This window comes from Hippocampus zosterae, chromosome 3, assembly GCF_025434085.1.
Source record: "Hippocampus zosterae strain Florida chromosome 3, ASM2543408v3, whole genome shotgun sequence".
NCBI classification, from domain to species: domain Eukaryota; kingdom Metazoa; phylum Chordata; class Actinopteri; order Syngnathiformes; family Syngnathidae; genus Hippocampus; species Hippocampus zosterae.
The window spans coordinates 12,652,541-12,669,177 of record NC_067453.1 but is presented as its reverse complement, the minus strand read 5'-3'; the positions used below and the strand labels follow the sequence as shown (position 1 = coordinate 12,669,177).

The 16,637-nt window shown below is 44.5% G+C and overlaps 1 protein-coding gene across 7 annotated transcripts in view; it reads right to left on the bottom strand.

Moving 5' to 3' along the window:
• Positions 1 to 16,637, bottom strand: part of fgd4a (FYVE, RhoGEF and PH domain containing 4a) — a 63,691-nt gene that overhangs the window by 13,783 nt on the left and 33,271 nt on the right. For 4 of the 7 annotated variants that reach the window (XM_052061654.1, XM_052061652.1, XM_052061659.1 and 1 more), the window contains exons 2-3: positions 7,629 to 7,712; positions 362 to 514 (exon numbers count right to left, since the gene is read on the bottom strand). In XM_052061654.1, coding sequence (XP_051917614.1) covers positions 362 to 514; positions 7,629 to 7,712 — 237 coding nt within the window. Of the gene's footprint in view, positions 1 to 108; positions 190 to 361; positions 515 to 4,412; positions 4,538 to 7,628; positions 7,713 to 15,583; positions 15,749 to 16,637 lie in introns of those variants that run through there. The other 3 variants (XM_052061653.1, XM_052061657.1, XM_052061658.1) reach the window with 3 other exon arrangements.

Here is a 16,637-nt window from a genome sequence, read left to right as displayed (position 1 = left end):
AACGGCTGCACAATGAGGGTCTTCTGTGTCTTATCAGTGTAGAATGATTAACCGGGGAAAATCAAATAGGAACCAAGGTCAACGTTCACTAGACTCCGAACAACTTACATCATCTGATTCCTCTTTTCACTGCTTTCCTTCGCCGGGTGGGACGCGTGCGCTGCTAAAGACTTCACACGGTGACTGATGTATGCGGTACGATGGGGTATGATGGAAATGCAGTGAGGGATGTTATGACACAAGAAGGTTAGGCCTAAAATGAAGACAATGACTGTCGCTGCATTGTTTCTGGTGGCTTTTTCTAACCTCCGACTTCAGATCGTCAATGTAGTGCAGTCAGAAGTCAGCCGTCATTGCATACCTGGTGGTTTGGATAGTGACGGCAGCCTCTTGCCAGAACCTCTTCCATTGACGCCAGCCTGGCTCTTCTCGCTGCCCCCACTGCTTGCTCGACTCAGGCACGCCTGCACACTGGAGTTACCTAAATGCCTGCATGACGAACTCCGGCCCAGAGCTGAAGGACATAAGGAGAAAGGAAGCATGCCCGTTCAAATAGACAGTTGCTTTAAAGTTCTCTGAAAACGTTTTGTGACGTCATGTAGACTGTCAACAGTTTTGGAGATGGTTTTATTGTTCAACTATAGTTTACTTATGCTGCGTGCACACCAAGGATGTGGATTTATGTTCGAAACCACTTTTTTTCAGTGATAACAGTCTAAAGTATTCACGCTTGAGTACTCACCAATACCAAGCAGCATACCACTAACACTTATGAAACATCAAATATCATCTCACACAATGACAGATAATTCTAAACAAAGACCTCTTTCCGGCATACATGATGTTTCACCGTGTCAAATGCCCACAGTGTACACCAACGATTGGCAAGGAAAACTTGATTTTTATTTGATTTTATTTAATTAATAACGTATTGGTGGCTGGTATCGGGATCTTTCACGAGCACTCAATAACTTGAAATAAGGCAGGTATAAACCCGATAGTAATCCCTGGCAATTTGGTCAATTTGGCTACTTGCACATGCCTAATGCGGATTTTTTTTTCAATGCTATAACAACAGCAACAATGCGTAAACACGACTGCTACGACAACAAGAAAGCTAGCCAACATTATATTTAAAAACGTCTTACGGCATTTTGCTGTTGCATCTTTTGTTGCTGTTGCAAGACACCCAATATAAGTTTGTCTTGCCTTTGCAGCTACACCACTCCTATTGGAACATGTTCTACAAGACTTCATTGTTTCTGTGAGGATTTTTATCCATTCCCTTCTCTCATTCTACCAAGGGGAAACTAGCATTGATGGATGCTTAGATTAAACTCTTATGTAACCCTTTAATGGTAAAGAAGAGTTTTCAGAATGGACCACAAAGCAACTCCAAGACAATCAGCAAAGAAAAATATCCCATTAAACTGCATGAAACCCATAAAAGAAAACAACATAAGTGCATGTTGATATATTGTATTACTTCATGAGTTCACATTCAGAGGTGCGTCTTGATACTTTTTTCCATATTATTTAGGATATGGGAAACACTTCCCTCTACAGGACTTAGACCGCTTAAGATCAATTCAAACTGGAGTCATTAGCCCGAAATAATAGTTGTGAGTATCAAACAGAGTTCGCTAATTGTCCATCTGATGATGCAGTGAGGTTCCATCCATCCAGCTGGTCCCAGTTGGTGCAGCATTGCTGGTTATTTGGCTCGACAACAGTGAGGTAATGAAAGGTCGAAAGATACAGACGAGCAGTGTTAGCAGTAGTAGCCTTGATCTGTTGGTCCGCTCTCCTTCTCTCCGTCATGCACATAGACATTCACACACACGTCCTTATATGGTACCAGTCAAATGCCATATCATTGTTTACAATCTGTTTTTCCATATAAAGTGGCCACTTGAAAGTGGTGTGTGATTACCAAGTAATATCAATATACTACGGTATATAGAGCCGGGTGCAGAAATCGGTGCGGCTTTCTGCTTGCCTAGCTCTGCTTGTTTGGAGGAACACTGTGTGCTGGATTATTTGTGGAAGCTGAATCCTAAAGCCTAAAAGCATCCAGACCACAGAATGTCAAACATCTATCATTTAGGTTAGCCCTTTATCACTAAAGCCAGGATAGTTTCGGTGTGGAAGTGAGGTAGAAGACTTCCATCTGTATAAATCAATGAAAGGTTGACTTAAATTGTGCAAGGGTGTGGTTATCTATTTTAAAAATGCAGACAACATGGTTTGGACCTGAGATTAATTAACACCGGATTGCAGATAATTCCAAAGTATGCTTGAGTACACTTTGCAGGTGTTCTAATACAATACTAATACAACGGACTAATACAAAGTTTGTATCACCGCATCATTCTTCCCTCAGTCGTGAACAAGACCCCACAATACTTCAACTCCTCCATTTGGGGCAGGATCGTATTCCTTTTCTGACATTGTCTCAGATTTGGAGATGCTGATTTGCATGCCAATCGCTTCACAATTGGTTGCAAACTGCTCTGCTTGACGAAGCCATCAGTACCTCAAGTGTGTATTCCCCACAGCCGACCCCTCCCACAGACCTTCCCGAGGGGCACGGTTAAACGCCTTCTCCAAGTCCACAAATTACATGTCGACTGGTTAGGTGGACTCCCACACACTGAACTACATTATTATTGATTGTATTAATTATGATTCATTATTTTCAGGAAATTAAAAATTTTGAGGAAAATGACATGCCAACAAAGTGTAATTGGACAATTTCCCACAGCACATTTGAACACAGCACACTATTGAAGTTTTTCTACGCACGTATACACCTTATGATAAAATAGTCAACTCATGTTTTTCTTCCTTTGTATAGCAAATAATTTTAAATATTGCTTCCTTTGCGCAGCATCAACTAAAAGAATTTGACAAATGTTAGCACAGGTGACATTAAACTGTGTTGCACCTTCATAGATATTATTTAATATGTGTGTGTGTGTGTGTGTGTGTGTGTGTGTGTGTGTGTGTGTGTGTGTGTGTGTGTGTGTGTGCGTGTTTATAAACTTCAGTGTCATCAAAAGAGTGACTTTGTATTTCTTGCACTCGAATCTCCATGTCAATGTCTATGTCTGAAACAGGAAAAAATAAGACGCAGATTCATATTGTCAGATACTATTTTTACAAGCTGACCGCAATTAAAGACAACAGCACTTGCCACCGTCTGAGTGGAAACAGATCCATGGTGTGTTTGAGAGAGCAGACTCTAAAAAAAGGGGCTCTGAAATGACCGATCAATTCCGAAGACAGCCTCAGGAATTTGTTTTACGCTGTGTGCTTTCCCCTTCTTGCCTCCCACGGTCACATTGAGATCATGAGAAAACTTGCAGGAGAACCATTTTATTTTATTTTTTTGTATGTAGAATCCCACACAGAGAAAGCACCGGGATGCAGACTGTGTTCCAGAAGCCACTTTTACCCTCGAGGATGGTAGGGGTGGAGCCCGTCCAAGGCTGGGGGGTTGTTTTTAATGTATCACGCGCCAATCTGGTCTGCAGCTGTAAGCCACACTGATGGGAGACGTTTGCCAGAGCCATAGTTTTGCTACTGTGCGCTTTTGCAAATATAGAAACAAGCAAAAGTTTCGATCACCGAACTAAAACTAAATTTTGTAGAATGATAAACAGCTTGGCAATACATACGAAACTAAAATGTTGGGTTTTGGTAAATGAATTTGTTGGAATGTACATCATATTGCTGAATTCAGATATGAAGATACAGGATGTACGTCTAACTGTGTCAAACGCTGTGCCTTAGAGTGCCATATTAACACACGATTACATAGAAATGCAGCTTCTTGCATTTCATTGACAGTATAACTAATGATACCACTCTGAGAGCTTTACCCTAACACTGCCGTTGCTAGGTTGGAGCATCTCATTAAAAGCACAGTGGCTTGAGTGGCAAGGTACACCGTAAATTAGTATTAATGCCGCCCGGCAGAAACATTTTCATTCACCTCCTTGGTTTGTGCCACTGCAGGAATGAGCCCTGCTGTCTGGACCTGAGTCTTGTTAACTTGGTGTTAACAAGTGTGCAAGAGCGCCAGCCGGGAAACAAAAGGCGCACCTGTGCTTTCGGTCCTCTCTGACACACACATTGAGCCTAAAATGCACGCTTTGACCACACGCCACGTAGTCTCACCACACTCGGACCACAAGGAATGTCACATTGTGCTGCTTGTTGGTGGCTGAGCGGATTACGGATGCAGGCAACGCCACGTTAAGCAACGAAAACATCAGAAAACTGTTACATCAGAGTTGGTCGAAAAGTGCAAACTGAAGAGGGTAATGGCTGCAATTGTGTCAGCCAAGTGTTGAACAGGTGCTCTGTCTCCAACAAGACATTTTCTCCAGATTATGGATCTCACTCACCCAGGTAGAGCAGAAAAATACGATCACTTTGTTGTCATGTGTATCCTCAGTCAGCTGCTGTGTGCCCAAAAGTGCACAAAGTTCTGTGAGTTCTTGATTCCAGTAGTGCAAGCTGCAGAATGACGCTCAGTGAGGAACTCAAACAGTTAGACTCCTCCCTCCTTCTCTCACTCATGCACTTTATATTTTAAGTGACTTTAAAATGGGCAAACACTGACATACGCACACAAACGCACACACACACACACACACACACACACACACACACACACACACACACACACACACAGAAATGTTCAGTTTAGGAATGTCAATAAAATGGTACTCGTCGTTCTAAGAAATAAAGTGCGATAAAAGTCTGATACTGTCTGATCATAGAGCAATCTCTCTTATCCCAGAATCACTGTCTAGACCATCATTTTAAAATAAAGAATGTTTTCTCCCATAGGGGCACACATGCACGGTTACACTCATCCACGCACAACTTCCCGTCCCCAGGCTAATTACATGCGCAAACATACCAAGCCAAAATAAACAAGACAGCTAAAAACAATGCAAACAAGATGTGACCTTCATGATGACTGAAAAAAAAAATATATTTTTTCAAGGTTCTCATTCTACATATTGTTGCCAATTGTCACAAATGTCTTTTTTGAAGGTAAAAGTGGTTGAAAGATAAGCGTCACACTCATCTGTTGCTTTTCAGTTTCAGTGACAAAACTGCTCTAAAATAGGGGTGAGCGAATGAAACGATGAAGGGGGCCGCAGTTTTTCATCAGCACTACCAGGGCCACACAAAATATAAATTCATCAATTTAATGCTCAAACGGGTGTATAACGGACCCACTCTTGAACAACAAAGGGTTTGTGAAGCAAATAACAAAATAACCACATATTGTGATTTATTTTCTCCCCAGTGTAAAAGGCCCCCCTGCTTGACAACAAACCAACATTGAGTCCAAGAACTCATTTGTGCATTTATAAAAATAAAAACAAAAACCGCAAAGATTTAATATGAAACTATGCTCGTCCAGCATGGCATTCCATTGCCTCAAATGTATGATACAGTATACTTTGCTTTGTAAAGGAGCCAAAGAAACCCGGTCCATTTCCCCTGCGTGGTTAGTCTGTCATCCGTCACAACAGTCCGTCATCCGTCATCCATGTTTTAACACACGGCTATTATACACGGCTAGTATAGATAAAAATCACTTCAAAGCCACACATTGCGTTTTCTAAACTCATTTTCAGACAGCATAATTTCCGAAATTCACACGGTTCGAAGTGAGTCACATTTCAGTTTCCTTGTTTTCACGAGGAACTACAACAACTGTTGTGCAAGATTCAAAAGAGTGGAGTGCAATATGTGACATGCAGTGCCAGACATTAACTTTCACCAGTATATATAAGTCGAATAACTTCTCTCTGCCAAAATTTCAAGCCTGTGTGCCACGCATTGGCGCCAACACTGACAAACACCGCTGCTGATGTTTATTATCACGTAAAAACACAATCCATAAAACAGCCATTGGACCTGGTTTCTATCATTGTCAGATGTCCTACATCTCCCTATGGGATTATATGGGGCGTGTGTCCCATCTGGCTTTATGTGAAGCTTTTGTTGTATCCACCATAACTCTTGTGTCTGCGTGTGTGTGTGTGTGTGTGTGGTATAGAAAGTGTGACACAACGCCATTAGCAGCCGGCATGGTGACTACGACCAGACTTTGTTCAGATTAACCCAGCCTCATTTTCTAATCCAGAGGCCAATGTAAGATTAGACACATCATTTCAGCATTGTCAGGAACTGCCAGAGCAGCCTCAAAATGAGGAAGAATGCGATGAAAGAGAGGAAGATGAACAGAGGGGTGAAGGAAAGGTGGTGGTGGCAATCCACACCAGTTTTAAAGAAAGAGTGAGGACAGTAACAAAGGCAAAAGCTTAGATGAGATGAAAACATTTGAGCGCAGAGATGAAACAAATTTGACGGTTAAAATGAATGCTACTGTATACAAGAGAGAAGTGCAAGAAAGCGAAAGACAGAAAGAAATTAAGAAAGAAAGAAAGATGACAGAAAGAAAGAAAAGAAAATGAGAGACAAAAAGTAAACAGGCAGAAAGACAAAGAAAAATGAAAGAAAAACAAAGAGAAAAGAAAGACAGAAAGACAGAGACAGAGAATGAAAGTAAAAGAAAAGAAAGAAACGGGAAAAACAAAGCGGCTAAGATTTCATATATGACACAGATATCTTGGTCTTAAAAAAAAAGTAAACGAACCTCAACTAATGCCTTTGAAATTATGGTTAAACAATGGCGTGTTGCCAGAAATATATTTCATATCCTCCATGTTTGTGGAGTATTGAAAATAGCTCAGTTGGAGCTCAATGCAAGAGTGAGGCCGGCTGGGATAAACAATTGGAGAGACAATGCTCTGCAGAACATGCACTTGGACTCTACATGAATGAATACATCTCAACACATTTTGTTTGGAAACCTTGAGTTTCCTTTTAAGAAGTTCTATTTTCGATGGCATACTACATTACAAAACGCTATGAGAAGGGTGGACCCTCAAAAGTTTAGCAGGTTAAATTCTAGATTAAAAAAAACAAACTAAATGGAGAAATAGTTTTTTTGGCCCTTTAGATCAGATGTGGGCAAACTACGGCCCGCGGGCCGAATCCGGCCCGTTGGTCTTTTTAATCCGGCCCGCCGAAGGTCGGTCCACAACTAAGGTTCGATGTGAATGATTGCATTCATTTCAATTGAACTTGTAATGACAGGCATTTGACCGCCAGGTGGCGCATTGACTTGAAGTTGCAGAACACGGAGGGGGGGGGGGGAGATAATCTTTTCGACCACCTCCTAGGACCTCTGTATTGCTCTACTTCTACTGGTCTGGTTACAACCCATCTGCAGCAATGCACAGGCTAAATTAGGTCATCAACAACACTGTTGTCATTTAAAAAAGTATATTAATACAGTACTTTCATGCTTTTGTTCTGTTGATGTTTGATATGAACTGTCAACAAATGCAGTTTTTTTTTTAAATGTACCATAGCTCGTGCTGAAATTTTAAAAGTCAATGCGGCCCCCCTGCTTTAGATGAAGTGCTGTAGAACTGGCTCACATTTGTATAGGAGTTGAAAGTGACTGGTTCAGCAACACATGAAAAAACGAAAAAGACGTATGCAAGGTGAGCGTGGGTGATACATCTTACCTCTGGAGGGCTCAATTTTCACAGGAACACAGGCTTCTTCATCGGCACACTTGGACTGGAAACACACCGTGTTATCGTTCGTCTCTGCAACCACATGAGACGGAATTGACTATTACGAAGCAACCTAGATTTCAGTACAGGCTGAACATTGAAAAATCTGTTTAAAATCACAGACAAAGCTGCACAGTAGTGCGAAGATACGCGCTGTTGTTGAGGTAGGTGCTCATCTTGATCGGAAAACATGAGTGCAAACAGCCCTCTTGGGCACATCACAACCAACCTTATAGCAGATTATATTTGAACGCACAAACTAGTTGGATTAGACCAAGAAGGAGAAACTGGAGCATTCATCGTAGTCCGATAATAAATGCAGTTTAGCACAAGCTATTTGTTTGCAAGGTGGTTAAAGATGACAAATGAATGAATATAAATTAAGGAATAGATATATAAAATGTCTATACACCTCTTCTGTGCAGACCATAGCTTTAGCTATAAAGTGTAACAACAAAAAAGTCAGGAAAAGCCTAGTAGAACAGCTGAACTTTATTATTTAATTTTATTTTTACTTTATTATATAAGAAACTTAAACAGTGGCTGGTCCATACTGACTCCCATTTAACATGAGCTTGAAATGAGATTAGTTCATTCTGAACACAGCAAAAATACCAAGTTATGAGTGGGCATGCATATTTATGGAACCACATTATCCCAGTGGTTTATTATTACTTTCACTCTCAAAACATCTTTTTTTTTATCCAATTCAGATTTACAGGTATTAGGCCACAATAATCGTGGCATCATCAGTATCCTGGCATTTAAACAACAGTGGGTAGCCACGAAGTGTGTGCATCTCTCCATAAAAGACCATTATATCCTATTTCCAATACAATTCAATTATTATGCTACGGCTGAAGCTTTCGCCATGTTTATCCATATGCATCAATGTGTAGAAAACTCTCCAAAGCTGCAAAATTCTCCAAATTAATTGAATTCAAAGAAAACGAATTCATATTTGATGTGCATCTCTCATTATAGATAATTTGATACGTATTTCGATACATGGTATGCAATATGATCGAAGGATTCAATAATTTTAAAATGCAGCGATTCGAGTCATCGAATCGCGGAAAATTATTTCCCCGAGTGTACGTCCCAAATCACATCTAAAAACAAAATTGAAAAATATATATTGCTTCACGAGAAGCAATATACATATTATATATTTTGCGGGAAAAAACAGGCAACCGCAATAGTCAAGATGTGCCATGCTGATAATAGACACCACCCAAAACAGAATCAGTTCCTTTAATTTGATATTTATTTGAAATCCATTGATAAATGCACAGCACATTGCCTGCACACAAACAAATTCTCAGGCCCTTACGATCCACAGCCGGCCATCATATCGAAAGATGGAGAGGTTTCTGCTAATGCCATTGGAAGATAACTTGTTAACTTGGGAGAATGCAAAGCAACAGCCTTAGAGACAGAAACTAATTAGCCTGTCTGGCATATGTAGGGCATCATCCATGGGACAGCTAACAATCATTATACGCAGCCTGTTAATATGCACATAAAAGATGAAAGAGAAAAATAGTGTTTAAAAACAAAGACGGGCTTAAAGGCCTATCGAGCCCCCCCCCCCCCCCCCCGCAAAACACACACAAGTCAGACAATTAAAAAGCAACACGCCCACTGGCAAGTAAAATAAGTTTTTAAAAAAAGGAAAAATAAAAGCTGCAAGACCAGCAAAGCAGTTAACATGGAGCAGTGTGCATGCAATAAATCACAAAACAACATTTTTTAAGTTAAAATATATTAATCCCCTCCGTGAGTCGTCACCTTAACGTGGTGGAGGGGTTTGTGTGTCCCAATGATCCTAGAAGCTTTATGCCCCTGGCAGGGTCACCCATGGCAAACAGGTTCTAGGTGAGGGGCCAGACAAAGCACGGCTCAAAAGACCCCAATGATGATAAAAATAAATGGATCTAGGTTTCCCTTGCCCGGACGCGGGTCACCGGGGCACCCCTCTGGAGCCAGGCCTGGAGGTGGGGCTCGTTGGCAGGCGCCTGGTGGCCGGGCTTACACCCATGGGGCCCGGCCGGGCACAGCCCGAAGAGGCAACGTGGGTCCCCCTTCCCATGGGCTCACCACCCATGAGAGGGGCCAAAGGGGTCGGGTGCAATGTGAGCTGGGCGGCAGCCAAAGGCGGGGACCCTGGCGGTCCGATCCTCGGCTGCAGAAGCTAGCTCTTGGGACACCTCTCTGGCAGGGAAGGAGCCCGAGCTGGTGTGTGAGGCAGAGAATTTCCGACTGGATAGAGTCGGACTTGCCTCCACACACAGCCTGGGTTCTGGTACCAGTTCTCTCGAGAGGGGTTGGACTCTCTTCCACTCTGGAGTTGCTCACGGTGAGAGGCGCAGAGCAGGTGTGGGCATACTCATTGCCCCCCGGCTCAGTGCCTGTACATTGGGGTTCACACCGGTAGACGAGAGGGTTGCCTCCCTCCGCCTTCGGGTGGGTGGACGGGTCCTGACTGTTGTTTGTGCATATGCACCAAACAGCAGCTCAGCATACCCACCCTTTTTGGAGTCCTTGGAGGGTGTGCTGGAGAGTACTCCTGCTGGGGACTCCATTGTTCTGCTGGGGGACTTCAATGCTCACGTGGGCAATGACAGTGATACTTGGAGGGGCGTGATTAGGAGGAACGGCCCCCCCGATCAAAACCCGAGTGGTGTTTTGTTATTGGACTTCTGTGCTCGTCACAGATTGTCCATAACAAACACCTTGTTCAAACATAAGGGTGTCCATATGTGCACTTGGCACCAGGACACCCTAAGCCGCAGTTCGATGATCGACTTTGTAGTTGTATCATCGCATTTGCGGCCGCATGTTCTGGACACTCGGGTGAAGAGAGGGGCGGAGCTGTCAACTGATCACCACCTGGTGGTGAGTAGGCTCCGATGGTGGGGGAAGATGCCGGTCCGTCCTGGCAGACCCAAACGTATAGTGAGGGTTTGTTGGGAGCGTCTGGCGGAATCCCCTGTCAGAAGGAGTTTCAACTCCCACCTCCGACAGAGCTTTTCCCATGTTCCGGGGGACACGGGGGACATTGAGTCCGAGTGGACCATGTTCCGTGCCTCTATTGTTGAGGCGGCCAATCTGAGTTGTGGCCGTAAGGTGGTTGGTGCCTGTCGTGGTGGCAATCCCCGTACTCGCTGGTGGACACCAGCAGTAAGGGATGCCGTCAAGCTGAAGAAGGAGTCCTATCGAGCCTTTATGGCCTGTGGGACCCCAGAGGCAGCTGACGGGTATCGACTGGCCAAAAGGACCGCGGCTTCGGTGGTCGCCGAGGCAAAAACCCGAGCGTGGGAAGAGTTTGGTGAGGCCATGGAAGCCGACTTCCGGACGGCTTCGAGGAAATTCTGGTCCACCATCCGACGTCTCAGGAGGGGGAAGCAGTGCACCACTAACACTGTGTACAGTGGGGATGGGGCGCTGCTGACTTCGACTCGGGACGTTGTGAACCGGTGGGCAGAGTACTTCGAAGACCTCCTCAACTCCACCAACACACCTTCCTTGGAGGAAGCAGAGCCTGGGGACTCTGAGGTGGGCTCTCCTATCTCTGTGGTTGAAGTCACCGATGTGGTTAAAAAGCTCCTCGGTGGCAAGGCCCCAGGGGTGGATGAGATCCGCCCGGAGTTCCTCAAGGCTCTGGATGTTGTGGGGCTGTCCTGGTTGACACGCCTCTGCAACATCGCGTGGTCAACAGGGAGAGTGCCTCTGGATTGGCAGACCGGGGTGGTAGTCCCTCTTTTTAAAAAGGGGGACCGGAGGGTGTGTTCCAACTACAGAGGGATCACACTCCTCAGCCTCCCTGGTAAGGTCTATTCAGGGGTGCTGGAGAGGAGGGTCCGTCAGGAAGTCGAGCCTCAGATTGAGGAGGAGCAGTGTGGTTTTCGTCACGGCCGTGGAACAGTGGACCAGCTCTATACCCTTAGCAGGGTCCTTGAGGGTATATGAATTCGCCCAACCAGTCTACATGTGTTTTGTGGACTTGGAGAAGGCGTTTGACCGTGTCCCTCGGGGAGTTCTGTGGGGGGTGCTTCGTGGGTATGGGGTACCGAACCCCCTGATACGGGCTGTTCGGTCACTATACCACCGATGTCAGAGTTTGGTTCGCATTGCCGGCAGTAAGTCGGAATCGTTTCCAGTGGGGGTAGGACTCCGCCAAGGCTGTCCTTTGTCGCCGATTCTGTTCATAACCTTTATGGACAGAATTTCTAGGCGCAGCCGAAGCGTTGAGGGGGTCCGTTTTGGGGGCCTCAGTATTACATCCCTGCTTTTTGCAGATGATGTGGTGCTGTTGGCTCCTTCAAACAGGGCTCTGCAACTCTCACTGGAGCGTTTCGCAGCCGAGTGTGAAGCGGTTGGGATGAAAATCAGCACCTCCAAATCTGAAACCATGGTCCTCAGTCGGAAAAGGGTGGAGTTCCCCCTCCGGGTCGGGGTGGAGATCTTACCCCAAGTGGAGGAGTTCAAGTATCTTGGGGTCTTGTTCACGAGTGGGGGTAGGAGGGAGCGGGAGATCGACAGGCGGATCGGTGCAGCGTCTGCTGTGATGCGGACGTTGTATCGGTCTGTCGTGGTGAAGAAGGAGCTGAGCCAAAGGGCGAAGCTCTCAATTTACCGGTCGATCTACGTCCCAACCCTCACCTATGGTCACGAGCTATGGGTCATGACCGAAAGAACGAGATCCCGGATACAAGCGGCTGAAATGAGTTTTCTCCGCAGGGTGTCCGGGCTCTCCCTTAGAGATAAGGTGAGAAGCTCAGTCATCCGGGAGGGGCTCAGAGTCAAGCCGCTTCTCCTCCACATCGAGAAGAGCCAGATGAGGTGGCTTGGGCATCTGATTCGGATGCCTCCTGAGCGCCTCCCCGGTGAGGTGTTCCGGTCATGTCCCACCGGGAGGAGACCCAGAGGAAGACCCAGGACACGCTGGAGAGACTAGGTCACCCAGCTTGCCTGGGAACGACTCGGGATCCCCCGGGGAGAGCTGGAAGAAGTAGCTAGGGAGAGGGAAGTCTGGGCTTCCCTGCTAAAGCTGTTGCCCCCGCGACCCGGCCCCGGATAAGTGGTAGATGATGGATGGATGGATGGATGGATGGATGGATGGATGGATGGATGGATGGATGGACGGTACTTAATGTCGATTCAGTAGATGTGCAAGACTAAATTGGAGTCCAGATGAAAACAACTGAGAAACCACAAAGGACAACAATTATGCCACAATGCATCAAAAATCATCCACACCGGGAAAAAAAGTGTGTTCAATTTACTCAATCTTCTTTTGTCAAGTCACCTGGATCCAAATAATTACTTGCAAAGTAGTTGTAGAGTGTACTTAGTGGTCTGTACATCTACTACATCGAACAATGTGCACGAGTAATGCAATCACCTATTCATACATTCTCAGGAGCGCTTATCCTATCAGACCCAGTAAGAGTCGGGCTGCAATGCTTTAAGAATGATTATTCAATAAATTTGCTTCTTGGAAATATATGTGCAAGTCCCTTGTTTTTAAATAGAAATGTTGCAGACAAGAAAGCAAGAAAGGTGGACTAAGTCAGAATAATGACCTGCAGTCAGTGTGTGTGTGTGTGTGTGTGTGTGTGTGTGTGTGTGTGTGTGTGTGTGAAGAAGGGGGTATAATATTCTGGCTCATGGATTAAACTAGATCTTTCTCCCCCCCCCCCCCCAGACCCCCCATGACTGGGATCTTGCACGTCTACAAACACACAGGCAGTACGTTTCTTTATTATACCATAAACACATCAAATCGGCTTATATTCGAACATTTGCATAAAGAAAGAAAGAACAAACACACAAATGTGTGACACTCCCACCAGATGCTCGGCTAAACTCCTATTGTTTCCTGAAGTGGGGGGGAGTGTCACCATGTCAGGACTCAAAGACACACACAGTATGAAACCAGGAAAAAAATGGTGCCCACGACGTTTAGTGCCCAGCAACTGGCTTGCTCCAAAATATCTTCCTCTGAACTGTCAACATCCTGTTTTCACATTCAACAACCTTTCACAAACCGACAAGCAAAAAGGCCATTACGACGGACTGGAAACAATCAGGTGCACATACTCGAGGTGAGATAGAAAGTAAATGCAGCTAACTGGTTGTGGAGGAAAACAGATCTCAGCTTACGATTACGCAACCTTTAGCTGAATGTCAAACTTGATGAAATGATAACAGGGGCCCATGGGCGGCACAAAAGCACTGGTGGTGAAAAAAATAGCTATCTGTTGTAGGAAGTAGATGGCAAACAAACATTACTCAATTTCAAACCTGTTCTTTCATGCGAGTTAGTCATTTCGTATCACTGCCAATAAACTACATAGCGATGACGTAGAATCCAACCTCCAAAATATAAAAGCCATACAATCACAACACGAGGTAAACTTGCACCGTCTATCGAGTGTCAAGACAGCAGCTTCGGTACGTGCCTTGGTTTTCATTGGATCACATTTACCCCCCCCCCCCCCCCCCGCACCCTCACCCCCCGCCCCAGACTCTTTCTGCTACAAACCAAATGTACAAACCCACACGTAGAACGTGAAGCATATCGTGTGTTGTTCTAAAATTGCTAAGCAGGGTGTCTTTGGTATACGACTGAGTTCAGTTCCTACCTCGGCAACGTAACCTAAATTCGTATCTCACAACACACTGTAGTCTACCACAAACCTACGCTAACAAAGTGGTTAAGTCCCAACGAAATGAAACATTTTTATGAAAAAAAACATTGGATCAAAAAAAAAGCACCCCCAAAATACCGCTGTGGTAAAAGTTCAGCACCAATTGTCCGTGTGCCGAAATGACCTGAGCAGGAAATAGAGATCAAAGGAGTGGTTGTCCCAGGTAATATGCTACGACTCCTCTTGTCCATGGCTCTCAAGCCAGCCCAGGGATCATTGAGAAACTCCAAAATTGCAGTGCTGAATGCACGAGAAAGTATGTCGGGATCATCTTTGTTCCTGGAAAAAGTTCTCACTCTCTGATTTGGCCTGCACTATGGTGGCACGGTGGCACCGCTTTGCCTTTTCAACACACTATTTAAACGTGCAATATCTGCCATTATGATTCATCTAAGGTTTGATTAATAATATTGCGTGTGCTGAATTCATTTGTATACCTTCAATTTGGTTATATAATGACAATTAAGATTCTATTTCTGAATTCATAAGCTCCTCCCAAAAACAAGCTAAATAAGCTGTTTGACTGTTTTGAGTTTGGCAGATGTCATCTCGGGTACGCCCACATAGCAGACCGGCTTCCACATTTATTTGTTTGAACATTCGAATTTGGCTTGTTTTTGCATGTATATTTTTAATAGAGCGGGACCTGTGAGTGCATTTTAATATAGGTACCTCATCCCATAGGTACCTCTGTAGGGTTTTACTGCAGCTATTATCTCATACGTTGACATGCACGCGGTCGCAAACACGATTTTCTGTCGGCCTTCTCCATAGCAACAAGCTGACACGGTCGAAGTGAAGACTATTCCTCATGACAACAGCATTGTACTTGACTTCTCAAAGTATCATGTCAACTCCTAGTGCTCACATACGCTCTGTGAGCAGAAGAAAAAGCAATAAACTCCCAAATGACGGCTGTGCCTTCACAAAAGAAACATTCTCAGCATTACCTCGTTATGGTTTGTCCCTAATGAATCCCGTTGCCCTGTCTTCAGTGTTGCTATACCCACGAGAACACACTTTTAAAATGGTTCTACCAGAACAACAATGCAGTACATGTTTGGTATCTACAATAAAGTTCAAAAGCTCTGGTGTATCCACAGGAAGCAAGAAAGGCTTGTAATCTGGCCAGCTCTTTAACTGCCCCCCCCCCCCCCTCCCCATTGGCCCCCCAAAAATCCACAGTACCTGAGTACACTTTTTTCCAGAACTGCAGCGCTTTCCTCATGTTGAACTCCACATGATGATCCTCCATTGCGGTCATTTTGTAAACACATGGAATCGTCCTCTTTGAAAAGAGTCCAGTTTTTTTCTTCAACGACAGGTTGGCTTGACGGCTCGGTGAATGTATTTACCATCACAGTACCTGCCCCGTCACTTTACAAACCGGTTTCCTAGAAACCACGCGTGATAAGGAAATGAGGAGGAGGGCTAAGCTGCCATCAACGACTTACTCACAGTCAATTTGCATATTTCACCGAGAATAAATTATGGATATATCTCAGGTGGGCGTAGGAAACAGAGACGATGAGGGACACCGAAGCAGACGACAAAATCTCTGCGGTGCAACGCGTTGTCAAGAAGGTAGCTGAGAGGGTACTCACAAGTGGAAAGATGAAAATGAGCGAGCTCCAACAAGTACGGTTTAACGTCAATCTGCCATGCCGCATTTGATCCATTATGTGCAAAGTTATGTGTCCAGGCAAGTTGTCTTTCGAGTGCAACCACGGTAAACAACCGCAAATACAAATTATGGTACATCAGAAAATATGGCCACCACCCTGATTCTGACAACTTAATCAACCTTCAACTCAGTCCCAAACGCAGAAATAGATATATTATATAGGAATGTACGAATATATATAGTGATCCCTCTCTTATCGCGGTTAAAACGGACCAGAACTCCCCGCGAAAGAGGAAAATCCGCAAAGTAAGTAATCCACCCCTATGTGCACATGTGTATATAATATTTATAAGGTGAAATGTAATGGTATACATGCATGTAGAAGTAAATGTTTGTAGTAATTAACATTACTTAATGCTATATACTAATATATATATGTATATACACAGTCAAATCTCGGTTTCGAATGTCTCTGTTCTTGACCAAATCGGTTTTCGACCAAAAATGTTGAGGTTTTTTGCCTCGGATTACGACCGAAAAGTGGTTCTCGAATAAACTGAGTGCACTTGAATGTGCCACTTGACTCCTCTCGCCTTCCTTATATGAGGACGTGTGTAT